Genomic DNA, 27984 nt, shown 5'->3' with positions numbered 1-27984 from the left:
TTCCCTGGCCCCAGGTAGACCTAGTCTACCTCTTATGGAAAGCTAAGGCTACCTCTTATGGAAAGTTAAGGCCATCCCAGGCATGAAGGCAGCACTTACCCGGGAGCCAGTCCAGCCTAGCAGGGCAAAGGCATGGTTTTCGTAGGGGCACATAACCAGGTCCACACGGATGGCCTTCCAGGTCTTTCCTTCCTGCTGGTTGGACTTACCACTGTCTACTCTCTGATGGTGCAATTTTAAAATCAGAAAGCATTTTTGAAAATGATCTAAAGTATCCACCTGCCTGCTTGGCAGCTTGAACTTTTCAAATGTCGACTCCACAAGGTCATAATATAAAAGTAATCCCTGAAAATAAACAAAAAGACATCAGGAAGAGTCCCTGATGAAGAGTCCCTGATGCAGAGGGCCAGAGACTTTATACTGGGCTCTTAACAAATGCTTCTAAAGAAAGCTTTGCACATTTGAGAATATGGGTACATCTGTCCTCGCATAGTGAGCCCACCTGTGACTCTAGCAGAGGAAGGCAAGGAGTGGGTGCATTACCCTCCTTCTGCAGCAGAGGAATTTAACAATTAGAGGGGCCACGCTAAGGCCACTTCATGGCAAAGCTGCCAGAGGATCCACTCCCTGAACATCCTATCGCAGACAGCGCTCAGAAACTTGCCTCCCTCCCTTAAGTACAAACCAACATTGAACAAAAAGCCGAGCCCTTATATGAAGTTGTTTTGACTTAGTGTCCCTCCATATTATCCTAGTCAACCATAGTAGGTCGACTTGGGCCCAAAGGATTGTGGCTGGCGGCTCAGCCTGCTTTGGGGCCTGATGACTCACTCTTTCTAGCAAGCACTTTGGGATTGCTACTCTGCCTCCCTTGGAGACAGGAACAAAATTAGTGGTACATCACCAATCGTTGCCTAGTCAGAAGGTCACACCCAGCAATCTGCCATCCTCCAGTTTATCTGCTTCCTTACCACACGGCAGATATGGGGTAGGGAGAAGCAGAAATATGCAATTAACTGCTAAATCTGAGTTGCAACTAAAAGAACAAATAGCCTGAAAACAATCTAATCACAGCTATTAGGATGTAGGATTTGTTCTTGGGTTCTTTAGGTCTGATGTTCTCAAATATTATCATCAGGAACATTTGAAAGGTTTGTTTCAACGCAGTTTTGGAGGCCCTGTCCCCAGAGTGATTCATGGGCGGTGGGGGTGGGGGAACTTCCCACGTGGTGCTTGGTACCACCCACCAGTGCAGGACACATGAAGAAAGCAAGTTTGATCCCTCGGTCGGGAAGATCCCCTGGAAAAGGGCATGGCAACCCACTCCAGTATTCTTGCCTGGAGAATCCCCATGGACTGAGGAACCTGGTGGGTTACAGTCCACGAGGTCACAAAGAGTCAGAGAGACTAAAGCAACTTAGCACACACAGGGGTGGGGTGGGGTGGGGTCGGGGTGGTGCATTTCTAGTAAGTCCCCAGGTGTTGCTGCTGCTTCTGATCCAGGGACCGCGCTTGGAGCAGGCCTGGTTCCCTTTACTGTTGTTATTAGACACATCCGCATTTCTTCTGCATCCACCCCCACCCCCGAGAGACTTTGTTTCAGCTGGACTCAGCACTTGGAGAAGGGGGTACTTTTCCTCTTGTGGATCTCAGAAGAGGGAGCACTCTGCCTCAGGGCCTATCCCAGAAAAGGTGAGAGGAAGAATGGACCCCATCTGCAGGGCGGAACACTAATGTCAGGAAGAGCCCCTGGTGCAGAAGGTAACTGTAAACAGGGAAGAAGGTAGCCCTAAACAGATCTGGTAACCAGCTGGGGGAAGACACAATTCTGCTTTCTAATGAAACTTACTAAGATTAGTCAGTATAGCAGCCTTTCATGGCTATTTAAATTATGCAAATTTGAAAAGGAAGCTATTAAAATATCAACCAGTCTCACCTTGAAGCCATATTTATAAAACAACACTTCCCCGTTATAAAAATTCACAAAGCTGCCTTCCTAAAAGTTGTAAACTGTGTGTGCATGGTGGCCGCACAGTAGTCACACTTTGGCTGGTCATAGACGGAAGGGCCACCCACCAGGCATGAACCTGGACCATACTCAGTCAACCCTCCCCTCTTTGGGTTGAATGGCTGGCAGCCAGTGGAGCTTTCCAGATGGTGCCCTCCCCCCAGGATCAGTATCTCCAAGCTCTTTTCCTCCCATAAGAGGTCTTTCAACTGGTGGAAGACTCAAACCCATACCCATCCTTGGCTGTTCAATAGTTCTTCAGGTGTTTTAAAACACTGGTTGTGTGTATGCGTGTTGTGTGAGTATGTGCTCGAGTGTGCCTGTGAGACAGGCTCGGACCTGGGACATACCTGGACATACCTCTCTTGAGCAACAACATACAGAGAAACTATATCGCACTAAAAATAACTGCGTGCAAGCACAGTTGGGCAAATTCTGGATCCAAAAGATACAAAGAGACCAAAAAACCCAACTGCCACTTTTGAGGAGCCTGGGGCTAAAGAGCAAAAGTAGGATACTGCTCAAGCCCCCTGCACACACCACCACCTAGGAGGTGAGCAAGCCACCTAAACCACTCCTTTAGCTCGACCTGGACACACCCCTACCCTCACACCGCAAAAGGAACAAGCTCACACCCCACCTCAGGGAGTGAGCAAGTAAGGGAAATTGTTGTTTGTTCCTGATCCCCTGTGCTGCTGCAGGGCCCCCAGTAAAGCCTGGCCTAGATTTCTTGTTTGGCCTTAGTCAATTTCTATGTTTTGGGGAAGGCCAGGAACAATTTCTATGTGCCGGGGAAGGTCGGTAACACCTGCATGAGATAGAATCATTTAATCTGGGAAGTACAGATTTTTGTAAGAAAGGCAGGAGTGGGAGGTACTGGGAACAGGGAGTGAGGCAGAGGTGGAAATTAACCACCATGATTCACAGCTGAGGCGCTGGGGGCAGCCGTGGGGCCACAGGGGGGCAGGCAGGTAGTGCTGAGACACACACTGCCCCAGCCCATTTCCTCCCTGAGATCCTGTTTGTCAGAGAGCGAAGGGGAGCAGCTGCCTGTGCTCTCGCCTGGGCCCCCTCACCCGGCACAGGCCTGGCCCTCTGCAGAGGGCCACTAGGCAGGAGAGATCACTGATTTGCTGTTCAGTTGTGTTTGCCTCTGAGACCCTATGGACTGTAGCACACCAGGCTTCCCTGTCCTTTACCATCTCCTGGAGCTTGCTCAAACTCCGGCCACTGTTTAATAGGCATTTATCAGGCGCTGTGCCAAGGGCCTTATCTAATGCTCTCAGTTAATCCTCTAATGACAGAAGCTTGCTTTCCCCGTTTCACAGATAAGGAAAGAGAAACTTGCAAAGATTAAAAGCATAGTCCCAGGTCATATAGCCAGTCAGTGGCAGGGCTGTGCCGGGACAATCCCAAATCTACAACCCCCCATGCTTAATACCCATTTCCACCCTCACCTGCCCATCTCTTTGCTTGGTGACCAGCAGGATGGCTGCCTGGTGACTAAAGAAAGACCAATGAAAAGGAGGCTCCTTGTCCTCCTCTCCAACCCCACCCCATCTTGGGTGGGGACAGTCTCAGAGCGTGGGGATGGTGGGGCCTCTATACCTAGGTCAAATTGGTCCACCCTTGCCGGCTGAGAAGCCAGGCAGCCCCCTCTCCGCCCAGGCCATGGCTGACAGGGCGCATCAGAATGATGTCTGTCCATGAGAGTTTCTCAGCTTTCCTGCCTGAGTGGAGCAGTGGGGCCAGCCTCGGTGGAGCTGATGCTTCCCCATTCAGGCTTTCCCTGGCTCAGCCTATGATGTTCATTTTCAGGGCTCCTGGCCACCTGGATCCACTCTCCTAACAGATGGGGGATGGCTGAATTCGGATCTGGTTTCAAAGCTGGGTCTTTATTAGTAATTCTAGTGTTCCTGGCACCAGGGTTGTGTGTTTCTTATTCTTACTGTATCTGAGGTCTTCTCTCTCTGGTATATCAAGGGAGCTTTGTCCACACCCAGAAGATGCTAGATCACTCAGGAAAAATAAAGCTATGCCAGAAAAACACCTGCCTCAGCCTCCTCAACCCACCTAGGCCTGTAAGTTCTTGGATAAGGGCCCTCTGGTCTCCTTGGGAAGCAGAGCTCTCACTGGAGTGGGGCAGGAGTCAGGGTCCTGCAGGCGGCCGTGGCTATAGGGTCATCCTGAGCTTCCTCCACGGGCACTACGTGGCCTGTGGCAAGTCTGATCTCAGTGGGTAGGGGACCCTGAGCCATGACCTCTGCTGGACCCAGCCTACCCTCATTAGCTTCCTTCTTCCCATCTCAGCACAAAGTCAAGGTGGTTATCAACCAACATATTGTTCAAGGGAGCAGGGGCACCTCTTAGACTGGCTTTATCCGAGTCTGATCCCCACCCCTTAGCTTGTTCTGCCCCGGCTCACCCCTCCCAGGTCTTCGCAGCACATGCTCTTCACATTGTTTAGGGCTCTGAGCCGTCTGCATGGCCTGCACAGAGAGTTGCCCTCGGCCCTTTTGATAACAGGACACGTGCGTACACACAAGTTCATAACCTGGATTCTAGGACCCAAAGCAGGTAAGGCTCCCTGCATGTCACTGGCACTGTGCCAACTAGTGTAAACCATTGAGACTGGGTTAGATACTCAGGACACAATTACAAGGTCGATAAGTGTGTCAAATTCAGCATTACTCCTATAATGCCTGAGTGTCCAAACATCTTTCTTCTTACCTTTTTTTCCCAGAAGTTTATCACTTTAGGCAAAAGTTGCTCTTCATCCTCTGCTGATCCTGGACTGGTAATTAAAAAATCTACATCGTGCCCAATCTTCTTACCCCTGATTTTAAAAAATAGCATAAGATGGAAATAAATTAGATTTTTAGCTCTCAATTTTTAAAACTCACCTGTGGTTCTATGCCCCATACTTAAGGTTTGTGACACAAAATGCTCATAACATGCTTTTGAAACAAAAGATCCTTGTTTACACAAGTCTACTCCTTGCAAAATAAGTTTATGACACAGGAAAATTTAAAATCATACATGTTATGTATGTGATTATACTGTTGTTTAGTGCTGAGTCCTGTCTGTCTCTTTGAGACCCTAAGGACTATAGCCTGCCAGTGGGATTTCCCAGGGAAGAATACTGGAGTGGGTTGCCATTTCCTCCTCTAGGAGTTCTTTCCGACCCAGAGATTGAACCCACATCTCTTGCGTCTCCTCATTGGCAGGTGCATTCTTTACCACTGAGCCACCAGGGGAACCCATATGATTATATGATTATATATGGGTGGGTAAAAACTGACAAAGATTATTTCTTCTCCATGCCCACGTGTGCACACACACACAGAGACAAGTGTGACAACAAGCAAACCAAGAACTGTACTTGCATAATACAAGATAGGACTCTTGAAATTATGGCCTAAACTAAAGGCATTCTTGGATTCTGTGTTCTCTTCTCACTTTCTCTGTCACCTCCCACAGCCGACAGCCCCCATGTAAGAGGACCACAAGGAGAGATGGAAGAGGATGTGGGAGGGAAAGAGGCTCTGAAATGGAGGCTTCAGTATCCAACAATTGCATACATCTCTGTGAAGAGTTCATTCATTCATTCACTGACTTCACCATTTCTCACATGCCTATTTTGTGCCAGGCACCACGCACTGGCTCTCATCAAGCACTAAGTTCTGAAAACTTAGTGGGAAAAACATGCGTGGAAGCAATACAAACAAATTACTTGACGGCTGTCCAAGGAGTGCTGAGGAGGGGTGTCTCGCCTAGCATGGGGAGAAGGAAGTCAAGGAAGGCTTTCTGGAGGAGGTGGCATCTGAATTGAAGCTTAAAGGATGAGGAGAAGTGAGCCAGGTGACAAATTGAGGAAAACAGTCCAAGCAGAAAGGTAGGACTGAGCAAAGTCACAGAGGAAAGAAAGCTCTGTGTGTGCAGAGAATGACAAGCTACTTGGGGTTGCTGGAGTGAAACATGAGCTGCAGGAGATGAGGCTGCAGAGAGAGACTTCCGAAGGCCTTTTGTGCCACAACTCCTGAGCATGGGAAGGCCCTGAAGGGGAGGTAAAAGCAGCTTTTATCATCATTTACCTGCGGAATCCTCCCGTCATGGTGACGAAGGCATCCGGCAGAAATGCCCACACCGCCTCTTTAACCAGCACGCCAACCGCCTCTGCTTCAGCCCTGGTCACGCAGCTGACAAGATCTTCATAATAGAGAAATCCTGAGAGGCCACAGACAGGTGAGTGGGGAAAGAACTTGTCCCATGTGAAATGACCAACCCTCAGGGAGGAGATTTGGCCCTCACACATAGCTAACGGGGCCACAGACATCAACCCCAAACTGTTCCACAGAGACTGGGTGATCTGTGTTCTCTTGGCTGTGAATTTTTCATGTTAACAATGGCTCCTATTTTCCTACAAATTCCTGACTGCGAAAGAGGCAATATTATATCCCAGAACCATGCTGTTCCAATCTGGCTTCCTACTGAAGAACCAGCCCTCTTGATCAATAAGCTGCAAAGATTTGGGATAGGAAGTTTTGGGGTTGGAAGGTGATAGATAAATTAAAGAACTGAAGTCAAGAATAGGAAGAGAGTAGATTTGCATCTGAGGAGAGTTAGGAAATGTCACCAGAGGTCTGGTTTATTGCTTCTTTGCCTGACCATCACAGATTAATGAGCTCTCCAACAGAGTGGTTATGATGAAGAGTTGTTTTAATGACTTGTTTATTCCCACAGATCCACAGAGGAAGGCATAGAGTGGAAGAGTAATGGAGATGAAAGCTGTATCTCCAAGAATTGGGATGAAGCGTAGGAGGGGTGGGGAGCAGGTCGCAGGGGAGATCCATAGAGCCTGAGGGCCAGCTAATGGTCCTTCCATAAAAGGCTCTGACCTCTTCTCTAGGATCCCCAGAGGGAGTGTTCCAACTCAGCCGGAATCTAAAAATGAGAGGCTTTGAATACCTACAGAGGCTGCCCATTTCCTAATTGTAAGGTCTCTGGGGGGGGCAGTTCTTTATCTTTTTTCCAGCTTTATTGAGGTATAGTTGACAAAAATTGTATAAATTTAAGGTGTACAACCTGAAGTTTTGATATATGTGAAATGGTTAACTGTCGACTATTAGCCTACAATGGAATGTTTTTCAACCTTAAAAAAAGAAGACAATCTTGTCATTTGCAACAACAGGATGAACCCCAGTTATTTGCTAAGTGAAGTAGACCAGACTGAAAGGCAAGCAGGCTACAGTCCATAGGGTTGCAAACAGTCAGACATGACTGAAGCGACTTAGTGCGCGCGCGCACACACGCACACACACACACACACACACACAATGTCTCTTAGAAGCAGAGAGTAGAATTGCGACTACTAGGGGCTGGAAGGTGGAGAAAATGGATAGATGTGTGTCAAAGGGCACAGGATGAATAAGTCCTGCAAATCTAACGTACAGCATAGTCACTACAGTTAATAACACTGTACAGTTACATCAACACAGTCATGGAGTTCCCTAGTCATTTTTCATGAAGTTGCTAACCTCTGAAAGATTGCTAATAAGTTTTATAAGATGCCACATAAGAACTAGAAGAATCTAAGGGAAAAAAGACCCATATTCTTATTCTGGACTCCTAAAGGTCCATGCTTCATAAGCATTGATGTGAACCACCAAGAAATGCTTTCTTTGTCTCCTCCTGCTGTTTCTTTCTATCACTTAAAAAGAAGATAGCAGGTTTTCTTTTCATTGTTGTTGTTGTTTTCTGGCCTTCTCTTGTAGAAGATCCCCTTTTTTTCATATTATTAAAAATGTTGGTGACTTCCTCATTCTTTATAACTCAGAAGCCACAGTGCTCACAACTGTGGCCATGACTTCCTTTCAAATCCCAATAATATTATGTTCTACTGCACATTAAAAATAAATGTTTAAAAGATGTACATTTTTTGACCTTGGTTCCAGAAATTTTGTCATTAAAAAAATGACAAGTACCCTGTATAAATGGAAGTAAGCAAGCCATCTTCAACCTCCTGGAAGCCTTGTCAGTCTTTCAGAAGTCTGTCTCTACTCTCTTCTAGGTGAACAAGTCCTGATTGGGTAGACAAACCCCATGTCTAGGTTTCCACATTTTCCCCTATATGTCTTGATATTTTACAGTTTCTAAAGCTGATCCCTATTTGTGCCAAGCAACAACTCCAGTTTGTTCAAATATTATTTACTCCAAAGTTCTCTATGTCAACTTTCTGACCTGGATTCCATGCCTTTTACCCAGCTGGGACCCAAATATCTGGAAGGGTCAGTCCAGTAAGAACAGATCAACAGTGCAGTCAATTTTGACATCTGGATAAAGGAATGACAACAGCCATCAGGCAGGGCCTATTTGCTCTGTGCCAAGTTAATTGTTTTGCCTCCAAGATCTGATCTATTCCCTACTTATGTACTGATGTATAGATGAGGTAAAGAAGGCTCAAAGATTTTAAGTAACTGTCTCAAGATCACACAGCTGGAGAGTGTGAGAGCCAGGATTTGGATCCAGGTCTAGAAGAGAGGCCAAGCAAGTGACCAGATCACCAAGACTGGAAGTGACATATGAAGTATAGCTGACAGATCCTGACTCAAAGCTGACCAGCCCATGGCAATTGTGGGAGATCTTTAGGAGAGACAATTCACCTGCTTTCTGCATTTTTGTGAATTTCAGGGTTTTGTCTGACATTATTTTATTCAAAGATCTGAACCCCATCCTGAACCATTTCTCAGATGTCTTCAGTCCCACTCCAAAAACAGAAGTAAAGAGCTGAAACAAAGGGAAAGACATGTCTTTAGTTTCTAAAACAGCCACTATGACAACAAAGTGATACTTTTCAAGGTCAAGCAATTAAGAAAAAGCATAAGCAAATCTCTGACCTAGTGTCTCCTGAATATGACAAGCAGGGGGCAATGGTAATTTTTCAGAGGCGTTTCTGTTTCAGGACATATGGTATAATTAAATGAAGCAGAAGTTAGGAGGCAGCTTCTGGAACTGCCCAGGGATTCTGGATAACCAATAAGGATTGCCTGCCCTGTCAGTGCATGACAACAGGTATCCATACCCACACCCCTCCTCTGCCAAAGGTCTGTTACACACGCTCATGCATATTCACCCTCACGATTTAACGAGGGATGCACATGTAGGTTGCATAAATTCCCCACCATCACACAACTGGTAAGCGGCAGAGCCCAGACTCAACTCAGTCTGTCTGTACTCTGAGCCTGGGCTTCTGCCCTCAACTACCTTTGAGGCCTGAGCATCACTTCTGAACCAAAGGGATTGGTAGAAGTCTCTGCCTATTGCAACTCAGAGATAGGGAACACTGGGAGGTAATAAATCCTGCCTCAGAGTAGACAAGATGCAGCGAGGAGCTTTCCAGCACAGGTTGATTCTCTGAGAGCAGGTTTGTTTTGTCTCATAGTCCTAGTGTACCCAGGAGTGACAACCTCTGGGAGGTAAGGTCATTTATATCTCACCGTAGCATGGCAATAAGCTCAAGCACCCGTATTTATTCAGGCATTTGCTTCGTAGATCACTGCTATAGACTCAGTTGTGACCCTTCCTCCCAAATTCATATGTTGAAACCCTAACCTCCGATATGATGGTATCTGGAGATGGGGTTTGGGGAAGGTAATTAGGTTAAATGAGGTCATGAGGATGGGGTCCTTGTGGTGGGATTAGTGCCTTTATAAGAAGAGACCAGAGAATTTGCTCTCTCCTTGTGTGTGTCATATGAGGGGAGGTTGAGAAGGAGGCTGCCTGCAAACCAAGAAGAGAGCCCTAACCAGAGCCCCGTCATGCCAGCACCTTGATCTCAGAATTCCAGCCTTTAAAACTGGGAAAAAACAATCATGTGTTAAGTCACTCAGACTGTGGCTTTGTGTTATGGCACCCCAAGCTGATCAGTACAACTACTTAGAATAACAGGATCAACTGAAAACCTAGTTTTGAAAAATACATGTACAAATCACTTACTTTGAAGGACTGATATCGTTCATCATTTAACACAGCTTTAACTTCAGAACTTTCTCCATCTTCAATAATTTCCTGCATGGACATTTGAAAAGCATTTTACACTAGTGATGTTAATCACAATCTGAGATTTTCAAATCCCTAGATATGAAGATGGCAACCTGCTCCAATATTCTTGCCATTTCCTTCACCAAGGGATCTTCCCAACCCAGGGATCAAATCCGCATTTCCTGCGTCTTCTACCTTGGCAGGTGGGTTCTTCACTACTGTGCCACCTGGGAAGCCCCAGAGCCATCCAACCTCCTCTAAATAGAGTTAGATTAATAATACAGGAGAGTTATTTTCTCACTAGCTGGCCCCACACAGCTCCAAGTGAGATAATGTTGGGCTATGAATGACACAATATACATGTGTAGCTATCTATGTAATATGTATATGTGATATACTATATATCCATATAATATAAATCAGAGGGAAATGAAAATAAGTAATGAATACCACATCTATAGTTAACAGGAAAATTTATTAACTGCATCTCTCTCCCTTCCTCAGTAGCTAACTATTAGGAGCTGGAACGAATCACCTTTCACCCTTACCTCTATGATACACTTCACCTTGTCCCCCAGGCAGGGAATTCCTTCTGTGTCCCTCATACTGATGATTGTGAATGGCAGAGATTTAAGTACAGAAGCTGCTCTCATAAATGTCACATAAGAGACTTCATTTTCTTTAAACTCAGAATTTTCAGCCAGTATCTCAAAGGCATCCTAAAGAATAAAACTAGATGAGCAAAATACAGTTTCCTAGCCACTAGCCCCCAAGCCAACAGTCCCTTGCAAATGCCTCTTGTTCTCTGTTAAATATTAGAATGCCTGTTCCCTCAAAGGTCAGGATTGGATGTCCTATATTTTTTCACTTCTCCCTGGTTGGGTGAGCGGAGTTGAGTTGAAAAGACAGGCCACAGGATGCTTTGTAAGGAAACTTGGAATTCTCTGCCATTAGATATTCAGGAATGATTTAACTGAAAAATGACTTCTTGCTCACTGCATCTTCTTAGTCATTACTTGGCAAGATCCTTCCCTGTTTGCTGACTTTCCCACCACCCTGTGGCCAGGATTCTGCCTTGATCACTGGAAAATCCTATCTCTTAGCTTGTTGGTGAAACAGAGTCAGCACTTAGTATAGATATGTTGAATGAGTGGGTATGATCAGAAGTGGCACAAACCCACAGGCAGGGTTATTTAAGGTAGGGGGTTATTTAAGATACGGCATGTTTGTATTTCTGGCCGAGGAGGAAGTAGCTACAGCTGTGTGGCATGATCCTCAGGGTGCTCAGTAGCTGCAATTTCCTGGGCTTCCTTGTACACCTAGGGCTAGAATTTTAGAAAGGAGAAGTTCTGTATTCAATCTACTAATGCATGTTTTATCCATTTGACTACTGAGTGTAAGCTGGAGGATAAGCAGTTATGGTTTTGTTCAGGTCATTTTGAAGCATAATTATGAAACTTCAGGGCTGAAGGGGGCTTTAGAGATGATCTACCTTATTAAGCAGATGAGGAAACAGGCTCAGAGAGAGAAACTGACTTGCCCAAGATAGTTAATATCAGGCTGAACCCAGGTCTGCTGACTCTCAATCTTATGTCTTCCCAACAAAGCTGTTTATGCACAATTGCTATTTCTATGCAATTTGCTCTTATTATGTAGTGGACTAATTACAGTCTGTATTTAATTATTCAGAATATTTGCCTTTGATAAGTGTTGCATCCATTAGTAACAACTCCCAATAAATCATAAGTTACTTTCTCTAAAGAATATGCTCTAAATATATTGTCTATTTCCGTAATAGAAGGAGACCCATTCTTGACAGAAAGAGGAACCAGAGCTCATGTTAGGGGAGTGGGTAAGAATGGGGAAAACCTTCCTAGATTTTTAAGAAAATTCATAATTTAATTGGAGAGCCACAGAAAGAAGCAGCAAGCCTTACATTTGCTATAGTTGTTGTTGTAAAGCTCCATTACCGTGAATATGTGGTTATAGTTGTTTAAAGTGGTTTTTCTCTGACACGCGTACTGGGAGATCTTCTGGAAGCCTGGGTTTGGGGTAGCTGAATAGTCTGTTCTCACCTAAACAAATGTATAAGCATCTATTTAAAAAAAAATAGTAATAGATGTGTATGAAGAAAAATGAGGCAGTTCAATGGTAATTGTCTCTGGAAAGAGAATAATACTATAGGAGGCTCAAGTCTTATGTTCTATGCATTTCTAATATTTGAAATTGCTATAATTTACATGTATTATTTTTGTGATCTGAAAAAGTAACATGAAAAAGAACTACCGATTAAACATCATTTTCCTTTTCTGTGAACTTACATAGTTAGGGTCCAGTGGTGAAGAGTTTGGAACTAAAAGTTTAATTTTTTTTCTTTATAAATGATCAAGGTAAGAAAAAAATAAGAACCTTCTACTTTCCTGGATGCTAGAACATCAAGACTTCAATATTTTGAGATATTTGTGTATAGACTTGTTTGTAAAAATAGCTACCATTTATTACACGCGTATATAGATCAGGCTCAGTCTTAAGCACTTTCCATGTGTGTTCTTCTAATCCTCATAAGCCATCTTACAAGATAGGCAGACACTACTGTTCTCATAATGTAAAGGAAGAAACCAGAGCTCAAAAAAGCTAAGTGATTTGCCACAGTTCACACAGGGAGCAAGCAGAGAACCTGGGGTTTAACTCGTCTGTTGAGTCTGTAGCCCACATGCAACCACTTTCAGGACACTTACAACAAGCTGGTGTTTTCCCGTAATCTCCACTGGTTTTCCTGCTCCCATACTTTCGATCAGCCAGGAGACGTCAAGGAGTTCTAGCTGTGAGCTGGCTCTTATGTTCTGTACCTGAAGCCACTCGAGAACCTCTGAACCAGAGTTGTTTTCTGCTACAATGTGGGTGACAGAATCACTGCAGAATAAGACAGAGATGTTCAGAATGAGAACCTCTTCTCTTTTCCCTGAGGTGTTCAGAGCATTCCATCTGATGGAGAAAGATGCACAGTAGACCTGACCATAGGCATGGAGAACCTAGGCGTCCATGCCAGGGAATTCAACTTCAATTAGCATAGCAACGTGGTCTATGTTACATATCAGATGCAAGAAAACTTAAGAAAACATTAGTAAGATTGTGATGTTAGTGGAAAACAAAGGTCCAGAGTGGATAGAGGATGAAATCGTTCTTAAATTAGCACCTTGCACTCTGCCTGTGGCTTTGGTGTGCCATTTCATTTTTATTTTGCAGAGGGTTTTAACCTGGTGCCTTTCAAACTTGTATGTGATCCACAGTTAGAAACACATTTTATATCATGACCCAAAATAGATATAGATGTAGATGTTGATATGGATATAACATCCCACTAAATTGATCTCACAAGCCATTGATAGGTGGTGACCAGCCTTTGGGAAATAGTGCTTTGCATGTTTTTCAAGGCACAACTCTGTGTCGTAAGACCCTGTATCTTTTCCCTAAAAAAGTACTGAGCACTTAGCATGCTTCAGCACTGTCCAAGTACTTCACATACATCATCATCTCTTTTAATACGCACATAGCTTCTTAAGTAAATATTATACTAGTCACACTTCAAAAACAAGGAACAGAGAGGTTAAGGACATCCTGAAGGTCACACAGCTGGTAAATGATATTTATCTTTTTTGATGGCCTTTTCTGGTCAATATGTTATTTCTATTTTTTAACAAATCTTTGAAATCAGCATTATATCACTGGAACTAATCATTTTTAGGGCTCCTTCAGTTCAAATTGTCTACAAATCTGGGAAATAGCAAAAACAAATAGCATATATAGGCATTGAAGAGAAAAAAAATAGAATTGCTTTTTCTTCTTTTTCCCATTTTTCTTGCTTGACTTCTTCTTCCTCTTTCTCCTTTTCTTGATTGACTCTTAGATACACTAAGTATTTCTTGGTTCACTGTTCTACTCACAGCCCTAGGTTCCCTGTGGTGGTGATGGGAAGGGGTTGGGTACCAAACAAGAAAAGGAAAGTTTCTGGGCATCAGCATCTTCTGTGAAGCAGCCGGTTAATACGTTATGACATAGGCAGGACCTGCAAGTGGTATACAAAGAGGGAAAATAATTTAGTGTGGGCTGGGATGGTTTTTCCTGTGGTCATGTATGGATGTGAGAGTTGGACTGTGAAGAAGGCTGAGCACCGAAGAATTGATGCTTTTGAACTGTGGTGTTGGAGAAGACTCTTGAGAGTCCTTCTCAAGGAGATCCAACCAGTCCATTCTGAAGGAGATCAACCTTGGGATTTCTTTGGAAGGAATGATGCTAAAGCTGAAACTCCAGTACTTTGGCCACCTCATGAGAAGAGCTGACTCATTGGAAAAGACTCTGATGCTAGGAGGGATTGGGGGCAGGAGGAGAAGGGGACGACAGAGGATGAGATGGCTGGATGGCATCACTGACTCGATGGACGTGAGTCTGAATGAACTCCGGGAGATGGTGATAGACAGGGAGGCCTGGCGTGCTACGATTCATGGGGTCGTGAAGAGTCGGACATGACTGAGCGACTGAACTGAACTGAACTGAACTGGGAGAGGTGGATGGCTTTGTAGAAAAGCAGGATTTGTTGGTGCCTAGTTTGGATACATGGGAAGGATAAGGTACCAAGAGTGTAGCACTTTAGATCTTCCTGGAAGAAAAGGTTCAAAGGTCAGAGGAAAGGAAGGAGAATGGCCTGGATTGGAATGAAGAATTTCTGTTGGGAAGTAGCTGTAGATGTGGCTGAGTGGGGTAACCACATTACAGAGGGTCTTAGAAGCCTGATTGAGAAAGCTGGATCTTATGTTCTGGGATTATGGAGCCACTGAAGTTTTTTGTGAGCAGGACATGGATAGCATTGCAGTGTTATTTTAAAAGACTAATCTGGTATTCATAATGATTTGGAGGGGGGAGTCATGGGTTGGGGAGCTTTGGGGAGCTACTTAAAAAGATGAATCACTGGACCAGATATAAGATGATTTAAACCTCAGTCTGGTTGCTACAGCGCTAGAAAGGAAGGCAAAGGAGACATATGATGGACAGCTGGCATCACCTATAAAAGTGAAGTGGGGAATAGACTCAACTATTACTCCAGCTTATCTATCACACTCAAGTGTTATGACTTTTGGTAGAAATAGGGATTTAGGAAGTTCCATCTCTTTGGAGGAAGGGGTGGGGAACAAAATTGAAGTTTATTTCAGGCAGGCTGCCTTGAAAGGATGGCTGGAGATCCAAACAAAAATATTTGGCTGGGTCATAAGGCAGTTCTATTTCCAGTTTTTTAAGGAATCTCCACACTGTTCTCCATAGTGGCTGTACTAGGTTGCATTCCCACCAAGAGTATAAGAGGGTTCCCTTTTCTCCACACCCTCTTGTATGGCAAAACCAATACAATATTGTAAAGTGAAAAAAAAATACTTGAACTAATCAAAAATAATAAGAAAAAGTATACTTGGCTGACAGTTGGGTTCTGGGGCTGGCGCTGGGAGGGCAGTGGGACTGGAGACCAGAGCTGAGACCATCTAGATGGCAGGATGTGCAGCGGGCCCCGGCAGAAAATAGTCGAGATAAAACCGCCTTTTAAAAGGGCCAGGGGAAGACGGCTAGCTGCTTCCCTATTCCAGGTGCATATGATTCCAAAGACTACTTATAGTAAACTCCTTGGAAGATTGTCTATCTCAAGACTTGAAGAAAACCACAGAAGAATCAACAGGGTTAGACAGTATTATTCTTTCTATGTTTCTGCCCTTTGAAGAGAAACATTATTATTATATTATTTATTATGCTTATTAGTACTATTATTCTTCTAAATAGGGTTTTGTCTAAACCTCAGAGGGAGATGGGTGTGCTGAGGAAGAGCTCTGGGGCTCAACTTCTAAATTTAGGCCTGTCATCATCCAGTCATGTACCACCACCCTCAGTACCTCTTCACCTGGGATTCCCCAGGACAGTGTGGGGATGTCTGAGCTCACCCTATTGGATAAGGACCATGTGCATCTCCTACTAAATTCATATAAGCTTATTTGGGAATATAAGTTATGTAGCGTATGAAAGAAGATTCCGATTTGGATTTCCAACCCCTGCTCATCAAGCAACTAGCAAACAAAACAACAATTATCAAGTACATACAAAAACAAAAAAAAAATCAAACATTCACATTGTGCTATTCAGAGTTCATTACTGTTTGTCACTGGTTCCCACAAAGTGAGAGATTGACAGTCAGTCTTAGAAACTTTGACATCATAGTACAGGCACATCTCAGAGATATTGTGGGTTCCATTGCAGACCACCACAATAAAGCATTTGTTCACTGTCTGTGCTGAGCCATTAGCAGACAGGATTACCAAGGAGGGTCACCTGCTCTGGTGTGTTCTGCACACAATGTCTTACTGCTGTGTTGTGACAGCTGTTTGCTGGTATAATGGTTTTCTCTCTGCCCTGAGCACTCTGGTATTGAAGATACTAATAGATCACCATGTGCCAGAATCATTGTAGATTAATTTCATACACTACTTCATTTAATTGTAAATAATTCTATGAAATAGGTAGGTATGATTATCTCCAATAATAAGAAAAGAGAGCTTGGGAGACATTAAAAATTCACCCAGCTAATAACTGGTGGAGCAAGGATTTAATCTGAGGTCCATTGTAATCTAGAACCTGTGTTCTGGGGGCTTCCCTCATGGTCCAGTGGTTATGACTAGTAGGGGGCATGGGTTCAGTCCCTGGTCAGGAACCAAGGTCCCATATCCCGCATGGCATGGCCAAAAAATAAAATAAAACCTGTGTGCTGGGCCACACTTAGCTACCCCTCTGTGACTCTGTGCGTTTTCCAATGAGAATATTTCCTTTTCTCAAAAGGAATAACATCAGAATGAATATCGTCATCAACATCACCATCATCATCACAGTGAAGATGAGAAAACCAAGGCCTGCAGAGGTCACATGAAGGCAAGATTCAAACCCAGGTGTGCATGACTTGAGCAATCTCAACGTTCTGCTAGACTGTGGTTAGACCCCTGTGTGAGGTTTTGTTTGTTTGCTGTTAAGTATTTTGCTATATTTTTTCACTTTCTGTCATGAATTGTTTATTGTTAGTTTTCTGTGTAAGGGAACAAATATGCATGAATGTCATTTTCAAAGACAAATAAACCTGGGATTGGGGCAGAGATAGTCTCTGCCTTGCCCCCGAAGGCCTGGGCTTTCTTCTTAAGATAAAAGGTGGCAGCAAGCTTCAGGCAGCCATCCTCAACGTCTTCTAAAGATCCCAAGGTCCTGCTGAGATGGCCGTTCTGAAATATCAATGGATTCCCTTCTCTAAGTTACCTAGTTTCTTAGCCATGACCAATTAACACTGCCTTGGACTAGGTTTGGGAAGTTGTGAACCAATTACAAAAATTCTGAACTAGGCTTTGGCCTTCAGATTCCCCCGGGGAAAACCATGCAGAGCCCTTTTCTTCAAGTAGTGCTAAATTGAAATGTACTTGGCTTGGTCCTTGGCATCCCTGAAGGCAGGGACAGTGTTAACCTGCCTGGTGATGATCATGTCTGGTGCCCAGCTCATGGCAATATTCATAGTAATGGTCAACAGAGAGACCACTGGTACAATGAATTGATCATGCATGGATGTGAGAGTTGGACTAGAAAGAAAGCCGAGTGCCGAAGAATTGATGCTTTTGAACTGTGATGCTGGAGAAGACTCTTGAGAGTCCCTTGGAGTGCAAGGAGATCCAACCAGTCAATCCTAAAGGAAATCAGTCCTGAATATTCTTTGGAAGGACTGATGCTGAAGCTGAAGCTCCAATACTTTGGCCACCTGATGTGAAGAATTGACTCATTGGAAAAGACCCTGATGCTGGGAAAGATTGAAAGCAGGAGGAGAAGGGGAAATCAGAGGATAAGATGGTTGGATGCCATCACCAACTCCATGGACATGAGTTTGAGCAAGCTCTGGGAGTTGGTGATGGACAGGGAAGCCTGGTGTGCTACAGTCCATGGGGTTGCAAAGAGTTGAACACAGCTGAGTGACTGAACTGAACTGAACTGAATAGCTCTGAAGGAATGTTTCTAAAATTGTAGTGTCTCCTAGAGGCACCAAGGATGCTGGCCCAAAATTCAGATGCCTGAGTCCTATTACCAGAGATTCAGATTCAGTAAATCTCACCTAGGGCCCAGAAATGCGCATTTTGACAAGTTCCCTTGGTGATTCTGACATATGGTAGTCAGTCACTTCTAGTTATCTACTGGTGCAACACCAACTATCTCAAAACGTAGTAGCTTTTAAAAGGCAACAATTTTGTTATGTCTCACAATTTGTGGGTCAGGAATTCAGGCAGCTCAGCTGGGCCATCCTTCTGTTCTATACGCAGCTCTTGGAGGCACTGATGTTCCATGCAGCCCGAGTCTGGCACCTTGGTGAGAGTGGCTGGGAGCCTGGGCTCAGCAGCATCTGCCACCTGAGCACATTTAAGTGGCCTCTTTCAGGGGCAACTCAGACTTCTTACCTGAGGCTCTGGGTCCAAGGAATAGCAGAAGCCTTGAGGCCTTTTATGACCCAGCCCCTAAAAGCCACATGGTGCCATTTCTGCTGGGTCCACCAGCCCTCCCAAGGCAAGGGAAGGGAAAGTTCTTATTGCTCCATGGGGTCTGCCATATTTCAAAACCATCTCACAGCCCAATAACTCCACCTTGTGAAATAGTGCTGGAGAGGAAGATCACTCTTTACCTGCACCAGCTCAGATGGGATCCCCATGCTGGACTCTGGGCTCAGTTATAGCAATGTTTCCCCACCCAGTACTCATTTCTCTACAGGTACATGAGACAATTTTAGGGAGTACACAACAGAACATCTTAGAAGTTTATGTGTTAATTGAATCTATATTTTTAATTTATGTATATCAGACCCATGACTTTTATGGCTATTATTCCTTAAGCTAGAGATAAATTATAATGACTCAGACTCAGTTCAGTTCAGTTCATTTCAGTCGCTCAGTCATGTCCGACTCTGAACGCCATGAATCGCAGCACACCAGGCCTCCCTGTCCATCACCATCTCCCGGAGTTCACTCAAACTCACATCCATCGAGTCGGTGATGCCATCCAGCCATCTCATCCTCTGTTGTCCCCTCTTCCTCCTGCCCCCAATTCCTCTCAGCGTCAAAGTCTTTTCCAATGAGTCAACTCTTCGCATGAGGTGACCAGAGTACTGAAGTTTCAGCTTTACCATCATTCCTTCTGAAGAACACCCAGAGCTGATCTCCTTTAGAATGGACTGGTTGGATCTCCTTGCAGACTCAGACTAGGGGCAGTTAAGAGAAACATAGTAGTTATATAATAATACACATGATAAAAGATATTATAAGAGTCATGAGTATGACCCTCAGATGTTCAGAAAGCTCTAAGTTTGAGAGATTAACTCACAAATCTCAGTTTTGATTTTTTTTTCTGAGATACCAGTATCCTTGATTTTTCTTTTTTCTTCCCCTAGTTTCTCTTGCCTCTGGACACAATTAGAAAACATCTTCATGAAGAAATAGGCAGCCATCTTTTTTTTTTTGGTGAGAAGCCAGACTGAATATCTCTATCTGATTCCCCCCAGTTCTCATGGATGGTCACCTGATTTTTTGTCTTTAAAACTGTTTTCTTCCCCTGGAGAAGTCATTCTTAAGTTTTTCCATCTGGCACAGCACTTATTTTGTCAACAATAACTTTAAAAATAGTTATTTACAATTGAACTGGGATGTTGACAGTTTTTTTAAAAAAATCCTCTTGCCAATTTCCCTAGCAACTGATCTGTTTCAGAATCCCTGACACTGAAAAATCGAGGCAGTTTTATTTGGTTTTATCCCACACTCTTACGGGGCTTCTCTGGTGGCTCAGATGGTTAAAAAAAAAATCTGCCGGCAACACAGGAGACCTGGATTCTATACCTGGGTCAGGAAGATTCCTGGAAAAGAGAATGGCAACCCACTCCAGTATCCCAGTATCGTGCCTGGAGACTTCCATGGACAGAGGAGTCTGGCAGGCTACAGTCCATGGAGTTGCAAAGAGTCGGACATGACTGAGTGACTAACAACTAGCACCAGTAAAGACACGCTTTTATTTCCAGTCCTTGATATACTGAAGACAGAGGGTCTTGCCTTGATTTTTTGGCCCACATTAAATGAGACCGTGAACATTTACATTAATTTAAAGTTCACACATTTTGAAATAAGTAATTTGAACCAAAGCAGGACAAACTCCGGGAGACAGTGAAAGACAGGGAAGCCTGGCATGCTGCAGTTCATGGGGTCACAGAGTCAGACACAACTTAGTGATGGACGAACAGCAGGGCTAGAGTCTACACTGCATGCTCTTGAACTTATAAAAATAAAATCTTCATTATTTCATTGATTACAAAGGTAATACTGTAACCAAAAGGTAACCAAACATTGTAAAAAACAATTCAGTGACAAAAATCACTCTTGGTAGTCATAAGTTCCATTGGTTGGTTTTATATTCTCCAGATAAAGTATTCTTTGAGCTAATATTTCCTGAAGCCTACTCTGTGTAAGAAAACTGTCAAAAGTATGAAGATGAGGTATACACAATGGCCGAGATGACACCCTTTCCCTTGTGGAGTTGGGGAGGAATAAGGAGAAAAGCCAAGTGGAAGGAAGAGTCAGGGGCCAACCCTAAGCCATGGCTCACCCTGTGTCCAGGAAGGAAGTTCCCTCCCCTAGAAAGGCTTCCAGGGGTCTTAGATCTTACATGCAGAGAAGTGTAGGGAGAAGACATTCAAAGTTGGAGGAGAAAAAGTGAGGGAAAAAAACATAACAAGAAACCAGTGAAGATGTGTTTGGACACTGAACTTAGAAGAAGCCTAGAGAAGGACTAGCTCAATATCATGTTTTCTGGAGCAGATAATAGCTCTTTCATCTGGTGTTCAGTTTATTTTCCAAAACAATGACTTTTAATATTTTTATTTCAAACACCAAAGATCTGAAGTGATAGGGCATTGTCAGAGATAAAAAAAAAGCTGGACACTCATTAAAGCAGTAAGAATAGTTTATTCAGTAATGACTATTGCAAACGGGAAGCGGGTTCAGCATGAAAGACACAAGGAGGCTCGAAGTAAAGCGTTGGGTAGGAAAATTCTAATTTTTTAAAAAAGATGAAACTGAGTACATGCCAGGAAAATACATTATGCTATCTTTTCATGCTAAGTGACAACAAAGGTACAGTTCCTGGCTCTCTTGTCTGATTTTAAACTCTTTGCTCACAAGGCTCAAGCTTTCTACTTGGGTACTAACAGAACCCTTAACTTGTGATAGCATGGTGGTATATTTTGCTTTCATTCAAACAATGCCTTTCAAAGATAGCCTTGTAGACAAACTATGGAGGTGCAAGCAGGGGAAATGTATCCTCTGGTGGGTTTCTACTGCTTGAACAGTGGAACTCAGAAAAAGTGATCATCTGCTGGGTGATGTAACCATGGAAAGCCAGCCTTCCTATCTGGTTCTTTCTTTTTCAGCATCAAAGATTTAGGTCAAGACAGAGATGTTAAGCTTAGCGAGTATGTAAAAAGAGGAGAGTTGATGCTGATAAAGTTTTAAAACAGCTCAAAGTACTGGAATCAAGGATAAAAGAAGAACATGACAGACGCTAGATTCCGACCCTTCTCTAGCTTGTCCCAGAGAACTGGAAGATTATGAAGTTGCTCTAAAATTTAGGGTGTTGGCCATGGAATAAAGTTCAGTAACCTTTTTAATGAATGTGCAAAAATGCCTCAAAGAACTTGACACCTCCCTTTAAAAGAACCAGCTTCCTATGGTACTTGGAATAGCATCTTTTGCAATATAACATAAATATTAATGAAGTCTAATCCAACTATAAAGATACAGTATACATATGCTGGAAAATTAAATAGTTCCAGATAGCTCAATACTTTCAGGCATACCAATTCTAAGCTGTGTATTCAGGTTCAGGTAAAGTGGGGATCAGATTTTCCCTCAGATTTAACCCTCCTGGCAGCCAAAGAATGCGCTAGAAATTATGGAGATTACTGTCTACTTTCAGAACTTTTTTTAGCTCCTCTTTCTCTGAATCCTTTATATCAAAAGGTGAGGTCTAGCTGTTCCTCTTAAGAAGTATCCTTTCTTTTAAAATAACAATTTCCTTTATTTTCATTTAAAAAATATGTTCATTGTAAAAAAATTTGGAAAACACGGAGCATAAAAGCAGCCATAATCTCTCACTACTACCCTCACGCCCACAAATAACCAGTTTGATGGGTTTCCTTCCTGTCTTTGTTCTATTGGTTTATGTCACTTGACCTAGTTCATATTGTGGAGAGAAAGCCCTCTCCTTAGGATGTTACTAGAAAGGTCAATGGATTCAGCTAGGTATCGAGAAAATAGCCCCCCTACAGTTACATAGCTGCTGTAATTTATCCAAGTACACTGGTATCCATCATGGCATCTGGTGTCACATCAGGCAGACCAGACCATTGATCGAGAACCTAAGGTCAGAGAGGAGAGAGGGGGTCTTCCCCACATCACAGGGCTGGAAGGGTCAGAGTCCGACTCCGAGGTCTAGAGACTTTTTTATCTGGAGATTTTCCCCTGTAATAATCTTCATTGTCCTTTCCAATTAAAGTCTATACAGCTGACTATGGAAATTCCGTTTGAGAGCTAGAACTTCTGCTTCCTGTGGTTTACATTTGTGTCATAAAACACATTTGTATTTAATGTGTCTTCTGAGCAGCCAGCCTGGGAACTTTGCCGCAGTCACATCACAGCAGCAGTTGGCTCGCTGTGCACCAGTTTCCTCTGTCGCCCGAGCAGCTGGGTTCAGTCCCTGGCAGCAGAGCTGCCTCTTGGGTTTTCTTGTCAAAAGAAGAAACTTGCCTCCAGTCGTCTCTCCAGCTACCTGCTCAGCCACCGTGTGCATTACTCGCAGCTGTGCCTGTAACTAAACCAGTCAGCTCTTGCTGGAAGTGTAGAGAAACTGGGTGAGGAAGTCCATGGGAGACCCAGGAATTTCTGAATGGGGCATTTTGGTAAAAATATTAAATGTTTCTATGCGATTTGACTCATATTTGATGATTGACTTTTGACATATTTCAAATTTTTGTCAAACTTTTGACGTATTTACAAATTTCTCTAGCAATGTGTAACTGATACTTCATCAGGATATGCTTGTCAGTTTTACTTATTTTTTTCAAGACAGAAATTTATTTTCACATGGAATTCTTATACATTTTCCTGAAAAGAAAATGATCAACCTATTCCTTGGACAATCGAGGCCAGCCAATTGCATCAATTACCATTGTTTATTCACTACAAGCCCTCTGGGAATTCTGTTTGGAATTATTTATGCCAAGGTTCTAATACCATTCGTGTCTGGATTTTGTTTGGTTTTCTCTTCCATCTATTTGAGACCCGTGAAGAGCTTACATAACTGTTAGAAAAAGAGCAAGGCCAGCCTGGGATGTGACTGGGTGAACATTCGAGGCACCCTGCCTGGTTGCTTCAGTTGCCTTCTTATTTGGGCTCTGAGCTCATCACTCTCAGCAAGGTGTCTTTTACCCTTGGACAGAGCCACCCCTGAATCTTTAACCAGCATCCCTCTCTCTATGAATCCCACTCAGACTGCAGTTCAGAAAAGCATGATCAAAGCCATACTTGGGTGCCTGTGGTGAGCCAACTACAGTCCTAGCCCATCACAGACACTTCCCACCTCAGCCCAGCCAGATGTGCAGCTTACTGGCCAACCAACCAAACTATTCTTTCTGCCTCCAAGCAGCTGACAGTTTTTGTTTGGACTCAGTGATGCTTTTGTTCAGCTCAGTCAAGAGTAAACCTTGGTGGTTTCAGCATTCAACTTTCCAACTAGGTTTCTGTTTATCATTCCTTGATACTTCATCTCATAATAATGAAAGGCAAAAAAAAATTACTTTATCTTTTGGTGCCAACTGGTTTCAATATAATTGTATCAAATCCCCACTGATCTTATTTCCCTTAAGTAATTGCCTCAGATTTGTTCTTTGATCTCATACCTGTTCTCCCTGTTCCCTGGGAACATCACCTCTTCTGTTTGCAGAGGAAAACACAGATTCCTTGGGTTCCAAAGACGTTCACAAAAACCCTGCTTATTCACAAGCTGAAATTCGTGATGTCTTACCTGAGCTCATTTTCAACCCTGAATCCTTTCCTTCGAGCCAGCTCCATGAGGAAGTTTCTGCGGGTGGTTCCCATTTTCTTCTCCAAAATGAAGAGGACCAAATTTTGAAACTTGATGTCATGAGGAGGGGAGGCCATCGAGGCACCCACCTGCCTGGGTCTCTTCTTCCGAGGGCCTGAGGAGGCTGTGCACAGCGGATCCATGGGAGAAGCTTATGCTGCCTCTGGCTGAGCCATCAAGTGGTATCTCCAGAAGAGAAGGAGAGCCTGCCCCTCCTTCACGAGGAGCCCTGATGTCATCTCACCATCCCCCCCAGCCCTGCCCTGCTCATAGCTTCCTGCCCAAGATCCAGGGGGAACTGCTATCTCTGTTCATCTGTCCAGTCTGGGCATCATAATGGGAATAGTAAATTAACTTTGCCTTTCCTATGCATAATCTCATCAGATCCTCAGAATAACTTTGTGAGGAAGGTAGGGAAGCATCATTCCTCCCATTTTATTAATTAATTAATCAATTTACTGGTTACAAATTTCTTTAGACCCCTCTTGTCTTTATTTTTGATGCTTTTTTAAATCTCCTGAATAGTTAGCATTCTCTGCTAACTGGGTTTCTATAGCTTGTATGGGTGTTATTCGTTGTGTGTGGCTGTTTTGATTTTACATAAATGGCAGGGTTATATTTCCCATCCTGCTGATTACTTTTTTTTTTTTTTTTTTTTTAACTCGGAACTCTGCTTTCAGATCCATTCACTCTGCTCTGTGTTCCAATCTGTTGCCTCTGATTGTTCCATTGTATTTCATGGTGGGCATTTTAGCTATGCTGGTGCATTCATATGTGATAAAACAAAGGCTCAGTGTACTAAATATCATAGAACAAGAAGCAGAACCAGATCTTGACTTAAGTCTTCAGGTTCCAAATGATACATATCTCAGCTTTTTCAGTAGACTGAGGTTGTCTCTTTAGGAGATTGAGTAATCTGTTATATAAGCCTAAAATCAATGGGATGAAATGGGATGATCTTTAGGTGAGAATTGCTGCCATAAATAGACATTTTCAAAACTTTAGGTGCAAAATAAAATTAGTGTCTTTCATCAATACGCTTCATGGATCTCATTTCCCGAGCATCTACTCTGTCACCATAGCAAGCACCTACAAGCTTAGCTGACTGAATCCCACAACAACACTGTCTAGCATCCCTACTGGGTTTAACAACTTGCTAAGGGTCACAGAACTAGTCAACAGGAAATTATTGAATTTAATCTCATTATAAAACCTGTGCTTTAACTACCAAGAAGCCATCCTCTACACATGTCTCCCCCACTGGCAAATCTAAACTCTGCTCACACTTGCTCCTTGGAAGAAAAGCTATGACAAACCTAGATGGTGTATTAAAAAACAGAGACATTACTTTGCCGAAAAAGGTCCGTATAGTCAAAGCTATGGTTTTTCCGGTAGTCATGTATGGATGTGAGAGCTGGACCATAAAGAAGGCTGAGTGCTGAACAATTGATGTTTTCAAATTGTGGTGCTGGAAAAGAGTCCCTTGGACAGCAAAGAGATCATACCAGTCTATCTTAAAGGAAACCAATCCTAACTATTCATTGAAGGACTGATGCTGAAGCTGAAGCTCCAATACTTTGGCCAGAGATGCAAAGAGCAGACTCACTGGAAAAGACCCTGATGCTGGGAAAGATTGAATGAAGGAGGAGAAGGAGACGACAGAGGACCAGATGGTTGGATGATATCACTGACTCAATGAACATGAGTCTGAGCAAGCTCCGGGAAATAGTAAAGGACAGAGAAGCCTGGCGTGCTGCAGTCCATGAGGTCCCAAAGAGTCGTACACGACTGAGCGACTGAACAAGATTCACTCTGCCATATTTGAGACTGTTGCTACCTTCAAGTACATGAGCTCCTCACCATAATACCAGGGAAAAGGGATGTGACAGCTTCCTTCAAACATTTGCAAAACTGTCTGTGTTGCTTAAGAGAGAAAGATCAAAAGTCTTCAGGTTGAATTTGCGGAGTAATAGCTTTTAACTCTCTGAAAGTAAGAACTTTTTATTTACTAGGGCTGGTAAAAATAGAGAGGCCACATTGCACAGTGAAATATTACTAGTCATGAAATTTGTTTCGGTAGAGTCTAGACAACTGCTTGTTGAAATGTTACAGAAGGGATCGTACATCTGGTAAGACCTTCACTGCAGTTCTGCTGTTCCTGCTGTGTGCTGTGACTGCTCACTTGAGGATGAGAGTCCACTGTGGTCTTCGCTGGTGGGTGTTTGGTTACTGAAGTGCTGAATGCTTCACGTGAGAATACCAACTTGCCCCAAGGCTTGACATAAGCAAAAGACTCTGGCAAGAGTCTGGGACTGATATGTTCACTCCCAGGAGATGGCGAAAGGAGGAACCAGTATGTCATCTAAGTGGTAAAGGGGATGGAGAAGTATAGAGACATGGCTGAGAGTTCAGGCTCTGACCTCTGGCTGCCAATACAAATCTCATCATCTCCACTGCTTTGAAGCTGTCACTTTGAGGATGGTGTTTCACTTCTCTAAGCCTCAGATTTTCCCATCTATAAAATAAAGAGTAACTGAGATAACCACAGAACATCTGAGTGAAGTGCTTGGCACAGAGGAAGCACTTTAAATAAAGGTCAGTTGATAGTGATTTGATGTTTTGTTTTTAGGGAAGTGCCAGTTTGATCTGAAATCAGAACTATATGTTTTATAAAGCTATTAAATCATCAAAATATTATTTTAACCAATGTCTTATTTAATTTGCTTTGAATCACTAGTATGCTGAAGACATAAGACACGCAGATTCGATCCCTGGGTTGGGAAGATCCCCTGGAGGAGGTCATGGCAATCCACTCCAGTATTCTTGCCTGGAGAATCCCATGGACAGAGGAGCCAGGTGGCCTATGGTCTATAGGATTGCAAAGAGTCAGACACTACTGAAGTGACTTCAGTTCAGTTCAGTTCAGTCGCTCAGTCGTGTCCGACTCTTTGCAACCCCATGAATCACAGCACGCCAGGCCTCCCTGTCCATCACCAACTCCCGGAGTTCACTCAGACTCATGTCCATCGAGTCAGTGATGCCATCCAGCCATCTCATCCTCTGTCGTCCCCTTCTCCTCCTGCCCCCAATCCCTCCCAGCATCAGAGTCTTTTCCAATGAGTCAACTCTTCGCATGAGGTGGCCAAAGTACTGGAGTTTCAGCTTTAACATCATTCCTTCCAAAGAAATCCCAGGGCTGATCTCTGTAACTTAGCACGCAGCAAAAATTAAAAATATGATGATGCTTATCTAGTTAGTCTCTCAGCCAAGGAATCTTATCTTTCTATGATCTGCTCTGTGAGGTTGGGGATGGGACTGTACAAACTCTTAATCTTTATCAGTTGGCTCATGTTGGGACCTGCCAGTAGGGGGCACTAGAGAGACAAAGACTGCAAGGCTGGAGTGAGAAGCCCTGGACCCTTTGGATTTGCTTGTTGATACTTTCAGAGTCTTCTCAGTGACGGGTCTTCGTTCTGGCATCTCCAGCATTTTTTTTTTTTTAACCTCTCTCTTTTCTTTTTGTTTGCATAACCAGACAAAGCATCAACATACCCTTCAGGGGCACCAGCACTAGCCAGGAACATCCACTTCTCTCAGAGGTCTGAGTTCCAGCTCTGCAAGGATTTTCCAATGAATTCCCACAGCATCACCAGCAACAAGCAGCTCCTTCTCATAGATCCATGTTCCAGCACCATGGGAATTTCCTG

General features: G+C 43.5%; 1 protein-coding gene across 8 annotated transcripts in view; it reads right to left on the bottom strand.

Moving 5' to 3' along the window:
- DNTT (DNA nucleotidylexotransferase) overlaps positions 1–24483 on the bottom strand; it is a 31993-nt gene extending 7510 nt beyond the window's left edge. For 4 of the 8 annotated variants that reach the window (XR_006057705.2, XR_006057706.2, XR_009598109.1 and 1 more), the window contains exons 1-9: positions 24218–24483; positions 12787–12961; positions 12019–12123; positions 10597–10767; positions 10004–10075; positions 8671–8794; positions 6103–6235; positions 4739–4844; positions 100–345 (exon numbers count right to left, since the gene is read on the bottom strand). Coding sequence is in view for 5 of the 8 variants with exons in the window: in XM_042239035.2 (XP_042094969.1) it covers positions 100–345; positions 4739–4844; positions 6103–6235; positions 8671–8794; positions 10004–10075; positions 10597–10767; positions 12019–12123; positions 12787–12961; positions 24218–24420 (1335 nt within the window). In the remaining 3 variants the exon portion in view is untranslated. The remainder of the gene's footprint in view (positions 1–99; positions 346–4738; positions 4845–6102; positions 6236–8670; positions 8795–10003; positions 10076–10596; positions 10768–12018; positions 12124–12786; positions 12962–24217) is intronic. The other 4 variants (XM_004020071.6, XM_042239038.2, XM_042239036.2 and 1 more) reach the window with 4 other exon arrangements.
- Between the last annotated feature and the right edge of the window lie 3501 nt (positions 24484–27984).

The sequence above is a fragment of the Ovis aries genome, chromosome 22 (assembly GCF_016772045.2).
Source record: "Ovis aries strain OAR_USU_Benz2616 breed Rambouillet chromosome 22, ARS-UI_Ramb_v3.0, whole genome shotgun sequence".
NCBI classification, from domain to species: domain Eukaryota; kingdom Metazoa; phylum Chordata; class Mammalia; order Artiodactyla; family Bovidae; genus Ovis; species Ovis aries.
Note: the sequence above shows the minus strand (reverse complement) of the source record. Positions and strands in the feature narration are given on the sequence as shown.